General features: G+C 38.8%; 1 protein-coding gene across 3 annotated transcripts in view; it reads right to left on the minus strand.

Annotated features, from left to right (window-relative positions):
- Nucleotides 1–16,754, minus strand: part of LOC126249788 (trimethyllysine dioxygenase, mitochondrial) — a 595,126-nt gene that overhangs the window by 351,466 nt on the left and 226,906 nt on the right. For all 3 annotated transcript variants that reach the window (XM_049951475.1, XM_049951476.1, XM_049951477.1), the window contains 2 exons: nucleotides 13,184–13,277; nucleotides 10,681–10,796 (listed from right to left, as the gene is read on the minus strand). In XM_049951475.1, the coding sequence (XP_049807432.1) occupies nucleotides 10,681–10,796; nucleotides 13,184–13,277 (210 nt within the window). The remainder of the gene's footprint in view (nucleotides 1–10,680; nucleotides 10,797–13,183; nucleotides 13,278–16,754) is intronic.

Consider the following 16,754-nt stretch of genomic DNA (forward strand, 5'->3'; position numbering starts at 1 on the left):
TACTTCTGCCAGTACCTCGTCTCCTACCTTCCAAACTTTACAGAAGCTCTCCTGCGAACCTTGCAGAACTAGCACTCCTGAAAGAAAGGATATTGCGGAGACATGGCTTAGCCACAGCCTGGGGGATGTTTCCAGAATGAGATTTTCACTCTGCAGCGGAGTGTGCGCTGATATGAAACTTCCTGGCAGATTAAAACTGTGTGCTCGACCGAGACTCGAACTCGGGACCTTTGCCTTTCGCGGGCAAGTGCTCTACCAACTGAGCTACCGAAGCACGACTCACGCGCGGTACTCACAGCTTTACTTCTGCCAGTACCTCGTCTCCTACCTTCCAAACTTTACAGAAGCTCTCCTGCGAACCTTGCAGAACTAGCACTCCTGAAAGAAAGGATATTGCGGAGACATGGCTTAGCCACAGCCTGGGGGATGTTTCCAGAATGAGATTTTCACTCTGCAGCAGAGTGTGCGCTGATATGAAACTTCCTGGCAGATTAAAACTGTGTGCCCGACCGAGACTCGAACTCGGGACCTTTGACTTGCAAGGTTCGCAGGAGAGCTTCTGTAAAGTTTGGAAGGTAGGAGACGAGGTACTGGCAGAAGTAAAGCTGTGAGTACCGCGCGTGAGTCGTGCTTCGGTAGCTCAGTTGGTAGAGCATTTGCCCGCGAAAGGCAAAGGTCCCGAGTTCGAGTCTCAGTCGGGCACACAGTTTTAATCTGCCAGGAAGTTTCATATCAGCGCACACTCCGCTGCAGAGTGAAAATCTCATTCTGGAAACATCCCCCAGGCTGTGGCTAAGCCATGTCTCCGCAATATCCTTTCTTTCAGGAGTGCTAGTTCTGCAAGGTTCGCAGGAGAGCTTCTGTAAAGTTTGGAAGGTAGGAGACGAGGTACTGGCAGAAGTAAAGCTGTGAGTACCGCGCGTGAGTCGTGCTTCGGTAGCTCAGTTGGTAGAGCACTTGCCCGCGAAAGGCAAAGGTCCCGAGTTCGAGTCTCGGTCGTTTTATTAATTAATGGTTTGACAGTTAAACAAAGAGCTGAGTGGATTGCTTCTGACTGAAACAAAGTCTCATATCTGTGCCATTCCTGTTACTGCAGTTGGGAGATGGGACAAACAAATGATAGCCTTCACCTGTGTGGGAGAGGGAAGGACAAATTAGCTGAGCATCTTTTAGAAAGTGCACGGGACACACAGGATAAAGTCCATGTGATTACTAGAGTCAGAGAGGCACATTTTTTGATGATTACTAACAGACAGCACTGGGAAAAAATTAGAGCAGAAGAAGACCACAATATATGTAACAGTTTCCAGAAAAATAAAATTAATTTGATTTGCCAGAATATTAGGGGGTTGAAAAACAAGACAGATAAGCTACTGGTACGCTTAAAGATAAGGAAAATTCTGAAGTGATAGGTGTCCTGTGCCTCTCTGAACACCATTTAATGGGGCAGTTAAATACAAAAGAGTATAGAATAGCATCATTTTTGTGATGAGGTAACAAGGAAAAATGAGGAGCTGCAACATATGTAAAAGCTGGACACAAAGTCAAAAATATTGAAACAAATAGTTTTTGTATAGATCGGAACCTACAAGCATGAACTTATAAGCTGTTACTGCAGAATACTTCTCTGATTTTTGCAACAGTCTACAGATCCCCTCTACAAAACTTCCAGATATTCGTGAGAAATCTAGATTCATTGTTGAAGTACCTGCCAGACAAGAAGAAACAGTTAGTGGTTTGTGGAGATTTCAATACAATTTCTTATGAGAGACAGATAGGGAGAAAGAACATAAGAACATCATTATTTTAATGTTTCAATCTAATTTCAGTTGTCAGTTACCTATGTCATGTGCAGCAAGATAGTAGGAAACTGATTGATAACATCTCTATTGACAGTGCTCAGGCTGAAAGAGCTAATGTGTACCCAGTTGTTAATGGACTGTCTGATCATAATACACGAGTACTGGAAGTAAATGATATAGTACTTACAGCCCTGAGGCAGGTTTCTGCAAAGCAGTGAGGCTTGTTAATGAGAACAGGAGCCCTTGTTGTAAGAGCAAGTTAAAAGTGGTGGTATGAGATGCTAATATCAAATTCAATTTATTCCATAGGAAATTTGTATCAATATTTGAAAGTTGCTACCTTAAAAGTTATCCAGAGAATCCTTTAGAAAATAGATAATCCATGGATAACTAAGGGAAGGAATTAATGTATAGTAGCACTGCTGATAGAGAAACTTCAGATGTGTTTATGCAGCTGGGACTGTTAACCCACCAAAGGCAGTGTTTCACATTGTTGGTGTGTGCTCATGTCCATATGGGCCACATTCAGTTTTACATGGGCATCTCGAGTAACAGCACACTGCAAATAAAAGTGTCTACAGCTGAGCTCATGGCCACTTGTGGTCGATGCCTTCTATCAAGATGTTCACCTCCAGTACTCACTGGATTGATTCATTTACCACAACTGTTGTGCTGCATGGGCTTGCAATTCTTAGTGACTCTGCTGCTGAAAAACTGTGGCTTCAGTTTACTTTCTGAGTGAGGATTGAACATCACAAACTAGTATCTAGCCACTGATCTATGTACTGTGCCTTGTGAAAAAATGATTTCATATCATATATGATCTCAAACTGTTTACCTTGGTTGGTATTAGCACAAACCACATATCAGTTCATGTACCTCACTGTGTGTTTCTACTGCATGACTGATATCAGTATTTTGCAATCTATAGAATATAAATGTATTAACTTACTAAACTACTTGCTCAGCTCCACTCCTCAGCCAGTTGAGTACACTGGAGTTTCATTCGGGATGAGAGGTATTTCAACCACAGTCTGATCATTCAGACTTAGGTTTTTTACTTTTTCCCTAAATCAATCAGATAAATGCCAGTAGAGTGGTTCCTTTGAAAAGTACATGTCTGATATCCTCCCCAACCCTTATAAAATTCGAGTTGGTGCTTCATACTTAATGACCTCGTTCTTCATGCAATATTAAGTCCTAATCTAACTTTTCTTTTACTTTTCAACTTTAATCATGTTTGACAATCTCATATCTGATTTTTGTGATTTTCAGGTGCATTATTGAAATGATAAACAATATGATTCTTTTCATTCTTCTCCTTTTACTCTTTGCCAGTCTATGTGGGCACTACAAAAGTATTTAATGAATCATTGTCATGACAACTATGAGCCCATCCATTTTCTGACTACTTTACTTTCAGTCTTATGAAGGCTTCCGATGGAGATACTCTTTTGCACTTACCACATATGTAGGTACCACTGGTCTTTATTTCACCTTTTATGCTGTTCTTCATCTGGTTAAGTCTCATGTCATTCAGTGAGTTGTGTGAAATGTTACACAACCCTAATCACATCTGAGAAAAGTTATCAATTCTATGAAAAATATTCCATGCTTCCTACTGAAGAACCAAATAAACTGGCGTAGGCATGGTTATTCAAGTACAGATATATGTAAACAAGCAGAATAAGACGCTGCGATCAGCAATGCCTGTATAAGGCGATAAGTGTCTGGCACAGTTGTTAGATTGGTTACTGCTGCTACAATGGTATGTTATCAAGGTTTAAGTGAGTGTGAACATGGTGTTATAGTCGGCACATGAGCGATGAGGTAGGGATTAAATGGGGAGTTTCCTTATGACTATTTCACAAGTGTACCATGAATATCAGGAATCAGGTAAAACATCAAATCTCCGCACTGCTACAGCTAGAAAAAGATCCTGCAAGAATGGTACCAATGATGACTGAAGAGAATCGTTCAATGTGACAGAAGTGCAACCCTTCAGCAAATTGCTGCAGATTTCAATGCTGGGTCATCAACAAGTGTCAGCATGCAAACCATACAATGAAAATCATCGATATGCACTTTCTTAGCTGAAGACCCACTCGTGTATGCTTTATGACTGCACAACACAATCCCTTACACCTTGCCTTGGTCTGTCAACACTGCTGTTGGACTGTTGATGACTGGAAACATGTTGCCTGCTCGGATGAGTCTTGTTTCAAATTGTATTGAGTAGATAGGCGTGTATGGGTATGGAGACAACCTCATGAATCCATGGACCTTTCATGTCAGCAGTGGATTCTTCAAACTGGTGGAGGCTCTGTCATGGTGTGGGGTGGGTGCAGTTGGAGTGATATGGGACCCCTGATACCTCTAGATACAACTCTGACAAGTGACACATACGGAAGCATCCTGTCTGATCACCTGCATCCAGGTGCATTATGCATTTCGACAGACTTGGGCAATTCCAGCAGGAGAATTGCTACAAGAGTGGCTCCAGTAACACTTATCTGAGTTTAAACACTTCCGCTGGCCGCCAAACTCCCCAAACATGAACATTATTGAGCATATCTGGGATGCCTTGCAACGTGCTGTGCAGAAGAGCTCTCTGACCCTCCCCCCTCCCCCTCCATACTCATGGATTTGTGGACAGCCCTGCAGGACTCTTGGTGTCAATTCCCTCCAGCACTACTTCAGAGATTAGTCTGTGTCCATGCCATGTCATGTTGTGGCACTTCTGAGTGCTCCTGGGGACTCTACACAATATTAGGCAGGTGTACCAGTTTCTTTGGCTCTTCAGTGTACTTTCAATTTTAATATTGATTGTTTTACTGTTATGCCTTACAATACCATGTATGTTCTGGCAAGCAAGTCAACACAAAGTTCTGTATTGGCATCCAAACAATTCACACAAAAAAGATAATGACTCACTATATAGCTGTGGCATTGAGTGGCAGAAATCCATTTAAAGAAGACTGAATTTGTAGTTAAGGTTTCTGACAATGCCTTCCTCAGAGCTAACACCACCTAGACATTCAGCTACATTGTTGTGAGACTGAAACCTGTCATCTTTTGAATATGTGAGAGTCATTTGTATGAACAACCAACTAAGGTCTCATATTTTCTTTAAAATCCAGTGGCACATGCTATTAAATAATTGATTGTGTGAAAGTTCTGCAATAAATGTTACTAAAGGAAAACAAATAATCCTTTCAGATGTATCTCAATTATGCGATGATGGCACAAAGATAAATTTTAAATGCAAAACTAAAATTTCCTTCAGGAAATACATGACAATAAATATACTCCAATAATAAGCCTAAAAGTGAAAATTCTGAAAGATGAAACTATCATCATCTTAATGTCCAATAATTTTCAGTTGCATTAAGTAATTAAAATATCTATCTAGCATTCTATTTAAAACAGGAAATTGAGAATAATGGTAGTCGAGGTGTGAATGGTCGATAAGACGTGCATACAAGACACAAAATATTGCTAAGCTTTCCAAACACTGTCCTACTCCTGAGGTAATCACATAACACTCACCCACACACATACATACAGACATACACTTGCACTGCTATGTTATCCAAGTCAACTACACTGCACCAGCACTGCAGCTCAACTATGGTGAGGGTTTGTATCTGATGGTGTAGGCCACACGATAAGGGAAGTGGGGGAGGACAGAAAGGGTTGGGGAGTAGGGTGGTTGATAGGTGCAAAGGAGAGGTAGCAAACACAGTGATGGATAAGAATGTTATACCAGTTGGCTCTATGTGCCACAGGCAGGGGGAGCTGTGTGTGCACAGTGGTGTGGAGTAGAATGAGAAGGGGTATAGAACAGAGGAAGAGAGAGATTGTAGAGTGGATGATATGAGTACAGAATGAGTGAGGTAGTGGCCATGGTGACAGCGATGGAGGTGGGTGTGGGACAGAGTCAAGTGGAGTTTGAGGCCAGGACAATTTCTGGATCAAAGGACAACACCCAAATATGTAATTCAAAGATGTTGGTATTTATGAGAGAACTGGTGTTTCAAGATTGTGTGGACTGTGTAGCAGTCATTAAAAACAAGCATGCTGCATTCAGGAATATTCTCTGCCACAATGTAGTCAACTTTGCTCTCACTGAACACTTGGTGTTGGCTGTTGATATTAGTAAGATGATTGGCATTCATGCCCACATAAAAGGATGTGCAAAATTTACAGCAAAATTGCTTTATGATATGACTTATTACAGGTGGCTGTGCTTCTGACAGGATAGAATATAGCTATGACTGGAGTGAAATAGAATGTGCTAGGCTGGTAGTTAGAACAACTCCTGCTCTTTGGTCTTCCACAGAGATATAGCCCACATGACAAGGAGTTTCGAATAGGAGTGGTTTGAGGTTGATTCAGGGTATGTTGTAGATTGATTTAATGGTGAAACACCATTTTGGAATGGATGCGAAGGAATGTGGGTAGGATATTCCTCATTTCTGGGCATGACAAGTAGTCAAAACCATGTTGAAGCATATGAAATATGATTAAGTGGTTCCAATGTGGAGTTATTTGGATAATGACAGGGTTGACCCTCTGCAACTCGTTCATAGGGTGATTGGAGAATTTAGTGTCATGTGTCCATGTGGCATTTGCACAACATGCTTGATTACAATAGCTGCTTCACAACCACTGCCATCTGAATCCTCCCAGTCCATACCAGCATCACTTAACTATCTACATGTGAAGCATTCTTACAACACATCCTTTTAGCCTATAATCTTTCTAACTCCAATCTTCACTATCCCCTGTCCCACACCAGACTCCACCCCTGCCCTCATCCTCCTGACTTCACTTATTCTACACTCACATCCTTCTGTTCACTGTCTCCTCTGCCATATTTCCCCTTCCCAATCCTCTCTACCACGTCATTGTGTCCTACATGCAACCCTTCATCTGCACCAGAGAGAGCTCACCAGTGCCACATCACTATCCTATGTGTTTGCTACATCTCCCTCCCTGTTATCAACTCTCCTTACCTCCTGCCATCCCTCCCCTTCCTGCTTCCTGCCCCCCTCACATATTTCACCTGATAAAACCCCTCACCCCAGTAGTGACATAACGTAGTTGACTAAAATAATGTCACATTCATATGTATGTCTTTTTATGTCTATTCTGTAGTTAGCTATGAAGGAGTACATCATCTGAAAGCTTAGCATTGGTTTTAATCTTGTTTATGTGCCTATTTATCACTCAGTGCCTCAAATAAATAATGAGTTGTTACTTTCATTCCTTCCATTATTTATTTTACACCAAGGACTTTCAGTTGCCATATTTAAAGAAGAAATTGTGTGGTAAGATAAACCATTTACTTTTGCCTTAGATGGTTAAGGCAGTATTACAGCACATATTCAACTCCAGCAAAATCCCTCCATGTTCTGTGTATCAATCTCCAAACTGCATGATACTGATAGTTCAGTAAATAAAGTACTTAGAGAAATTTCACCAGAATACATCTGAAAATGGTCAGATGACTCTGGACCTATATGCTGCGTCAATAGATTATGGAAATACAGAAATTTTCATAAAATTCTGTTTATGTACGTGATATTTTAAACATTTTGTGGCTGTGCACTCAGCAACCATGTATTCAATTATATAAAATTTAACAGTCAGCCAACCATTTTTTTAAAAACACATAAACCAGGTTCTGATATCTCTAAGACTATCTTCATCAGAATGGTAAAACTTTTATTATTCTGATGAAGACAGTCTTAGAGCTATCAAAACCTGGTTATTGTGTTTTTTTAAAATTGTGTGCAACCAGTTGGCTGACTGTTAAATTATATACATGCTATTGTCTGTAAGAAATTTCAAATACTCTTGTATTTCATTCATAAATAACGTAAGTTTCCCTATGACTTTTTTTCAGAACAAGACTGTTGCAAAATTATTCTAGAGATACTTTTATATTCTTAATCATCACCTCATTGTCAGTCACAGTGTTGATTATGTTCACAGATACACACAGAGTAACAGAAACGACAGTACTTATTTACTGCAGTTATTATTGATATGTAGCAGAAGATGACTGATTACTTATTCAGTTATCTTCATTTAAAATTTCAAATTCAAAAATTGTTACAGCAAGCATTTTTCACTGTATTTTATTAACCTGCTGCTATACACTCTATGAAATTAACTCCTATGTGGGCTATACATTCTATGAAATTAACTCATATGTAAGCTCTTTTCAAAATACAGTATTCACTTTATTTGTACCATTTTAGTTATTGATATCATTAAGCATTTTAGATTACCTTTTAGACACATTAACAGTTTTCTGTTGTTATCGTCCTGTTAGTATAACACAGACAAATCCTTTTCATTACATTTCAGTAAAGTGTGCATTTAAGGACAGGCCACTTTTGCCAGTAAATTGTCTGGTAACTTATCTGGTAATTCATAAGATATTCCTGCAATATGGAACTAATTACCTTTAAAGAAAAAAATTACAGAAAATACTTTAATGGGTGTCAGTGCAAGCGCATAAGCTCACATGTGTGTGCATGTCTTCCTCCTGCCAACATATTTACTTGATTATTTGGCCAACTGTTCATCTACATGACTTTCTCACAGATCTTTCTGGTACTTTCTCATCATCTACGAATCTTTTTTTTTTTTATTTATTTATTTATTTTATTATTATGAGAAACAGTAACTTTAATTTCAGAAGAGAGGGTCTGTCCAATTAAGAGAAAGATTCTCAACAATTTTTAAATGTGGTTAATTAATATTTCACATTTTGCTCTAAGTGAATAGTAAAGCACAATATGATAAAAATTGTTGTGGTCTTCAGTTCAAAGACTGGTTTGATGCAGCTCTTCATACTGCTCCATCATGTGCAAGCCTCTTCATCTCAGAGCAACTACTCTAACTTAAACCTTTGTGAATCTGCTTACTGTATTCATCTCTTGGTCTCCCTCTACAATTTTAACCACCCACACATCCCTCAAACACTAAATTGGTGATCACATGGTGTCTCCGAATTATTCCTATCAACTGATCGCTTCTTTTATTCAAGTTGTGCCACAGATTTCTTGTCTCCACAAGTCAATTCAGTACTTACTCATTAGTTACATGATCTACACACCTAACCTTCAGCATTCCTGTGTAACACCACATTTCAAAAGTCTCTATCCTCTTCTTGCCTAAACTGTTTGTTGTTCATATTTCACTTCCATACATGGCTACCCTCCAGACAAATACCATCAGAAATGGCTTCCTAATACTTAAATGTATATTCAGTGTTAACAAAATTCTCTTCTTCAGAAACTATTTTCTTATCGTTGCCCATCTACATTTTATGTTCTCTCTATGTCAGCCATCATCAGTTGTTATGCTGTCTAAATATAAAAAACTATTATTTTAATTGTCTCATTCCATAATCTAATCTCCTCAGCATCATCTGATTTAATTTGACTGCATCCTATTATCCTTTTTTTGACGATCATCTTATATCCTCCTTTCAAGGAGCTGCCCATCCATTCAGCTGCTCTTCCAAGTCCTTTGCTGTTTCCCCTAGAGTCCGCCTGCTTAGCTGGGTGGTAACATACTCGCCTCCCATGCAAGTGGGCCCGGATTCGATTCCCAGTTGGGTTGGAGATTTTCTCCTCTCAGGGACTGGGTGTCGTGTTGTCCTTATCATCATTTCATCCCCATCACCGGCGTGCAAGTCACCCAATGTGGTGTCGACTGAAGTAAGACTTGCACATGGTGGCTGAACTTCCCCAGATGGGGCCTCCCGGCCAATGATGCCATACACTCATTTCCATTTTTCCCTGACAGAATTACAATGTCATTGGCAAACCTCAAAGTTTTTATTTCTTCTCCTTGAACTTTAATTCCTACTCCAAATTTTTCTTTGGTTTCCTTTACTGCTTGCTCAATGTACAGATTGAATAACATAGGGGATAGGCTACAAACATGACTCACTCCCTTCTCAACCACTGCTTCCCTTTCTTGTTCCTTGACTCTTATAACTGGCTTCTTTAGAAGTTGTAAATAGCGTAAAGGTCCCTGTATTTTACACCTGCCACCTTCAGAACTTCAAAGAGAGTATTCGAGTCAACATTGTCAAAAACTTTCTCTAAATCTACAAATGCTATAAATGCTATAAATGTTAGTTTGCCTTTCCTTGACCTAAGTCAGTATTGCCTTGCGTGTTCATGCATTTCTCTGGAATCCAGAGTCATCTTCCCTGAGGTTGGCTTCTACTGGTTATACCATTCTTCTGTAAAGAATTCATGTTAATATTTTGCAACTGACTTTAGTAATACTTACACATGTCAGCACCTGCTTTCTTTGGAATTGCAATTATAATATTCTTCTTGAAGTCTGAGGGTATTTCACCTGTCTCAAACATCTTGCACACCAGATGCACTAGTTTTGACACAGCTGGCTCTCTCAAGGCTATCAAAAGTTCTGACACAATGTCTTCTACTGCAGTTGAGTTGTTTTGACTTAGGTCTTTCTGTGCTCTGTCAAATTCTTCTCGCAGTAAGATATTTCCCATCTCATCTTCATCTACATCCTCTTCCCTTTCTATAATACTGCCTTCAACTTCATCTTCCTTGTATAAACCCTCTATGTACTACTTCCACTTTTAAGCTTTCCTTTCTTTGCTTAGTACTGGTTTTCCATCGGAGCTGTTGATATTCATACAGCTGCTTCTTTTCCTGCAAAGGCCTCTTTAATTTTCATTCAATATAAGGAGGAACAAAATACAAAACTTACTTAAGAATGCCTGTTTGAAAGATACAATACAGATTTTTCTTACAATAATGCCATCATGAGATACTCTGGGCATTATAGGTAATCAACTTAACTAAATACTTACATTCCACAAGAAGTTGGTCATTTGATATCCAGCAGTTCTGAGGTTTAATATCACTGGGAACTGTAAGTATATTTAAGTTTCTTTGATGAGTAGTATGGTTATAGCACAGATCACATCTGAAATTCAATTTTTAATGTAATTTCCAAAAGCATGAAAATTAACATACATGTTTTATAGCTTTTTAAAGCATTTGTAGAAGATGAAGTTTCTCATTTTGACAAAATAATTATTTATTACCTTAATTCAACTGGTTAATAATATACCATGATGAAGTCAAATCACTCATCAAAAATTGTTACATAAAAGCAATTTGCTTGACTGACATTGGCCCACCTTGAGACATGATATCCAGTCTCCTTTCAATAGGAGTATTATGTGATATATATTTTCGTATATACCTGGATGTACATATGCTTATCCACACAACAGTACCACATCCAAGAACATGAGTTGTCTTATGCCAAAAATCTAATTAATAGCCTATAAGTTCTCTGCTTCAGGGCATATACTGAAGTTGAAACATGTTTAGATACTGATGAAGCCATTGTCTTTCTTAATAACAAAATCCACCTACATATTTCAAAATTTATGTCATTATACCATCTAAAAGAAACAAAGACATGTAAGGCTGGGTCAAATTCTGGTTCTATTAGTGTCCTGAAAACATCTGTGAAAAAAAGTTTGGTAAGCCAAAAGTGTTAAGTTACCTAGTTAATTAGTTTCATATTCCATGGATAATTTTGCATGATAAATCATAATGATGAAACAAGCCATTATACACTAAAATTAATAATTAATTTGTAAATACAGCTACATGCTGAACATTTTTTTTAATATGCAGATGTCAGTAATTCCTACCCACCACCTTTCATAGATTACAATAACAGAATTTCTTTTATGGCATAGAAGGTGTTGTCAAGCAGTAACATTATCAGTTTGTTTTCAAATTTTACTTTGTTGTCTGTCAGACATTTTATGTGACAGGATAAGTAAATTTTTGTTGCTGCATTGTGCACCCCTTTTGTGCTAAGTACAACATTAATGTGGAGTAATTTATGTCATTTTCCTCCTGATATTGTATTTATGTACTGTGAACTATTTTTATGTGCTTTTGTTGGCTGTACTGTGTGTGTTGAAGATAACTACTGGCCAGGGTTCCAGTCCCTCTGAGTTTAATAATTTCCTCATTTGAATTTTCTCGTTCTATCCAACCTCCCTTTAGTAAACTACAGTTTCTTTCCTGTAGGTGGAATCTCTTGTTCTGGAAGTAAGGAGTGTGGTAATCTACTTTCATGTGTTTCTGTCATCAGTGTACTTAAGATATTAACTAGAAACGGTCAAAATAAATTAGGAAATTAATTACATACACAAAACAGCACAAAATTAGACCTGGTGCTATATTGCTTGAGAGTGATGGACAACCTTTCTCTTTTATGGAAATGCAGATTATACTCATGCATGTTAATGGTAATTAGGCAAAAATGAAAATAAAATGAATTTAAGGAGGCAGATGGCTTGCTTCATCACAGTCTCACTTTTAAAAAATAATTGAAAAACTGGCATAGCAAGAACATTCTTCTACCATTTCTCATAATAAAAAAATGCAACAATAACATGCAATACAATATATTGTTGTACATCTCATTCCTTTAAGTGGACTACTAAGTGACTCCCACTCATTCTAAAAATCTATAGTGTGTCTTTCCTACACTCTCAATGTCCTTGTTATGATTAGTACTAGGCAGTCCTACACACCCCATTGAGTAAATTAGAGACTTGTTGACAGAAATCAGCTGCATGGAGTCTATACAACACTATTGATTACATTTTAAGTGGCATTGTATTAGTGAACACAGTAATCCTTCCTTAATAAACATTAATTAATGCCTTGCAAATTACTTATGTTAATCTTCATTGTAATAATTGCAAATAAAAGAGAAATATTCATAGATGAGAAGGCTGTTGTTATTCCTGTACAAATACAGACAGAAATACATAAAAGTACAGTATATTACCACAATTCTTACTTTCAGAGCAAGAGATTCCACCTTGTGGGAAGAAACTGGAATTTATTAGGGGAGCTTAGACAGAAAGAGAAAATTCAACTAAGAAAATTGGTAAACTCAGAGAGACTGAAAGCCTGGTCAGTGCTTATCTTCAACACACACAGTACAGTTGACAAAAACACATACAAATAGCTCACAATAACGTTCAGATTAATACTTACTGGGATTCATGCATCATGAAGGTAAATACAGATCAGTCTTTCTGTTCCATTTGATTTGAAAATTTTTCTGAATTGAATTTTATTTTTATACAAAGGATAAGTGTGCACAGCACATGAATCTCAGCACACAGAAGTGAGATATGCCAAAAGTTCTTGACATAGATATCATTTTAGCTGGAGCATTATAAATGTATTTGTTGAATTAATTCTGCATTACTACCAACTGCTGCATTCTTACATTACGAGGAAAGTAGTAAAAAGAAGTGATTTACTTACTGACAGTGATCTCTCAACCATATATACCAAAATTGAGCTGGCTCTTGGAAATAATCATTAAGTTCCAGATGACTCTCTTGTAATTTTAGCTGCCCTGTAATTAATACATAACTGTTATATTTTGTAGTTAATGATTGACACTGTTGTGCCTGTTCATCAGTATTATGTTAAAAAACGTAAGTTCAGAAAACTATTCCATGAGTGTGTTCCATACAGCAGTCAAGTTGAAAACAGTATTTCTCAAACTGTGATCACAGATATTTCCTTAATTCTCTTGTGTTTTACAATGTGAACTTATTAATCTTAATAGGTGAAATTAAATACTATTGGCTACTGATGTACATTTCACAGCTACTGTAAACTTATGCATTGGTACTTGATGCATATTAAAATAAGCAAAAAACTTGGGGAGCAGGAAGAATAAGATAAATATAAACACCAAATGTGTTTCGTAAATGTGTTATCCTTGATATTTAGGTAAGATTTTCCAGCATATCTTTATGTCTCTTAGGATCCGGAACCTGTTAACTGTAATTCAGTGAAGAGCATGATAATGGCAAGATACCTGTGACCCCATTTTATTACCTCTAGGATTTTTATCTTTTAACTTTTCATTAATTTCACCTCTGGTAGTGTTTGTTTCTGTCCAAAATGCTGTGTTGCACCATGGTTCAGAATTTTTGTTAAACTGTACATCCTCTTACAAAAGTAAGTCACTTTAAAGGTTGGAGGAAGGCAACATCATTACCGATTGTAACAGTACCATGCCTAGTAAAGTACTTTTGTGTTCAAACCATCCCTCGATTCCAGAATGATATTTTCACTCTGCAGCAGAGTGTGCACTGATATGAAACTTCCTGGCAGATTAAAATTGTGTGCCAGACAGAGTCAAACTCAGGACCTTTGCCATTTGCGGGCAAGTGCTCTACCAACTGAGCTACAACTTCACAGAAGCTCTCCTGCGAACCTTGTAGAACTAGCACTCCTGGAAGAAAGGATAATGCGGAGACATGGCTTAGCCACAGCCTGGGGGATATTTCCAGAATGAGATTTTCACTCTGCAGCAGAGCGTGCACTGATATGAAACTTTCTGGCAGATTAAAACTGTGTGTCAGACTGAGACTCGAACTCGGGACCTTTGCCTTTTGTGGGCAAGTGCTCTACCATCTGAATAGCTTATCGAGAGCAGTTGCCTTTGCATTAGGCTATCTGAGCACAACTTAAGCCCCAACTCAAACTTCCACATGTTGTCAAACATGAGTCTAGAACCTGCACTCGTACATACGTTATGCACACTAAGTGTTCAAAAGTATCCGAACACCCCCAGAAACATACGTTTTTCATATTAGGTGCATTGTGCTGCCACCTACTGCCAGGTACTCCAAATCAGCGACCTCGGTAGCCTTTAGACATCGTGAGAGAGCAGAATGGGGCGCTGTTCGGAACTCAAAGACTTCAAATGTGATTAGGTGACTAGGTGTCACTTGTGTCATATGTCTTTACACGAGATTACCACATTCTTAAACATCCCTAGGTCCACTGTTTCCGATGTGATAGTGAAGTGGAAACGTGAAGGGACACGTACAGCACAAAAGCGTACAGATCGACCTCGTCTGTTGACTGACAGGGACCGCCGACAGTTGAAGAGGTTCATAATGTGTAATAGGCAGACATTGATCCAGACCTTCAAACAGGAATTCCAAACTGAATCAGGATCCACTGCAAATACTATGACAGTTAGGCAGGAGGTGAGAATACTTGGATTTCATGGTCGAGCTGCTGCGGATACTTTTGATCACATAGTGCGTATTACCGTACAGGCGAGACATTTTATTTTGAAAGTCGCTTGCCGGGTGTTGGCGATAAATACGATATTGCATCATAATTCGGAATAACACAGGCACTGTAATATTATATTTAACAACACGTCTCTGAATTACTTTGGTCTTTTTTCTTCAGATAAAGTTTATTAGGATCTCAAATACTGGAGTAGCACTCCAGATTGGATCGCACGCGAGACTTTATATGATCTCCTTCAGAGATAAATTATACTTTTCTCTTTTCTCAGTCCGAAAACAAAGGAAGTAGGCTACAGTACACCTGTTTGCCTACTGCTTGAATACTGCTCACCGGTGTCGGATCCGTACCAGATAGGGTTGATAGAAGAGATAGAGAAGATCCAACGGAGAGCAGCGCGCTTCGTTACAGGATCATTTAGTAATCGCGAAAGCGTTATGGAGATGATAGATAAACTCCAGTGGAAGACTTTGCAAGAGACGCTCAGTAGCTCGGTGCGGGCTTTTGTTGAAGTTTCGAGAACATACCTTCACCGAGGAGTCAAGCAGTATATTGCTCCCTTCTACGTGTATCTCGCGAAGAGACTATGAGGATAAGATCAGAGAGATTAGAGCCCACACAGAGGCATACCGACAATCCTCCTTTCTAGGAACAATACGAGACTGGAATAGAAGGGAGAACCGATAGAGGTACTCAAGGTACCCTCCACCTCACACCGTCAGGTAGCTTGTGAGTATGGATGTAGATGTAGAAACAGTTGCAACTCTTTCAGTCCTTTCTTTGTCCTACTAATAAATGATTTCCCATTTTCTTTCCCATTCATAATGGTTCATAGCGTTACTCCCTGACGTTTCACTGAATTATCAAAGTCACTTTACTTCTTTACCATATACTAAGGCTTTGCTATACCTGACGTCGTACAATTAGCCGTAAAGTGCCGGCCTGGAAACTGAAAATTTACGGGATCAAATTCCGGTCGGACCATGGAATAATTCAGTCTGCCTTTGTCCTGGCTCTTACCTATCAATGATGTGAAGTATCGACAGGAACGACACGTGCTTGTGAATCCACGTTAAATTGTACCCTAGGTCTCCCTTCCCCGGCAGGATTATTGGGATACGTACGTTAGCGACACGCAAGTCGCAGAAGTGGTCTCCTATTGAAATTTCTGCACCAAGGGGTTGAGCCACATGGAATTATTATTAAGGTTTCGATCCCTTATTGCTTCTCGCCTCTTACTCAACCAAGCCATCGTCTATTGCGCCAAGTGGAATTCCTGCCTAGGTAAGACTGTCTTCTTACTGTTATCCATATTATGATGCTTTCCTGCAGACAATACCATTGTCAGTGCACTATCTCAACATTTATTATCAGCAACCTTTCCTTCACAAAGTATGAGGAAGGCAGCTGAAACTACCCCCCGGATTCTCCCAGTCAACCACGCTATACGACTTTTTTATCAATCGATAGCATAATACTTTGTTGAATGCCTTTCGGAAATGTGGGAAAAACAATCAGTCTTTTCACCTGTGTGCGCTATTGGCAAAGTAACATGTGAATGGGAGCTTATTGTATATGACAAGATAGCTACTTTTAGAGGATAGAAACAATACCAATTGTAGAGAAAAGATTGCTGAATATCCTTAGTATTGCTTTTCACTCAAGTTTGCTACTGGGCAATATTAATTTCCCGAAAGTCTGTGCAAGAGACGAGGAGTAACATCTTTCTTCCGACTGCAGTTGGCAGTGGTTTGTTGGTGACAAGAACTGTGAT

Source organism: Schistocerca nitens, chromosome 3, assembly GCF_023898315.1.
Source record: "Schistocerca nitens isolate TAMUIC-IGC-003100 chromosome 3, iqSchNite1.1, whole genome shotgun sequence".
In the NCBI taxonomy this organism is placed as follows: domain Eukaryota; kingdom Metazoa; phylum Arthropoda; class Insecta; order Orthoptera; family Acrididae; genus Schistocerca; species Schistocerca nitens.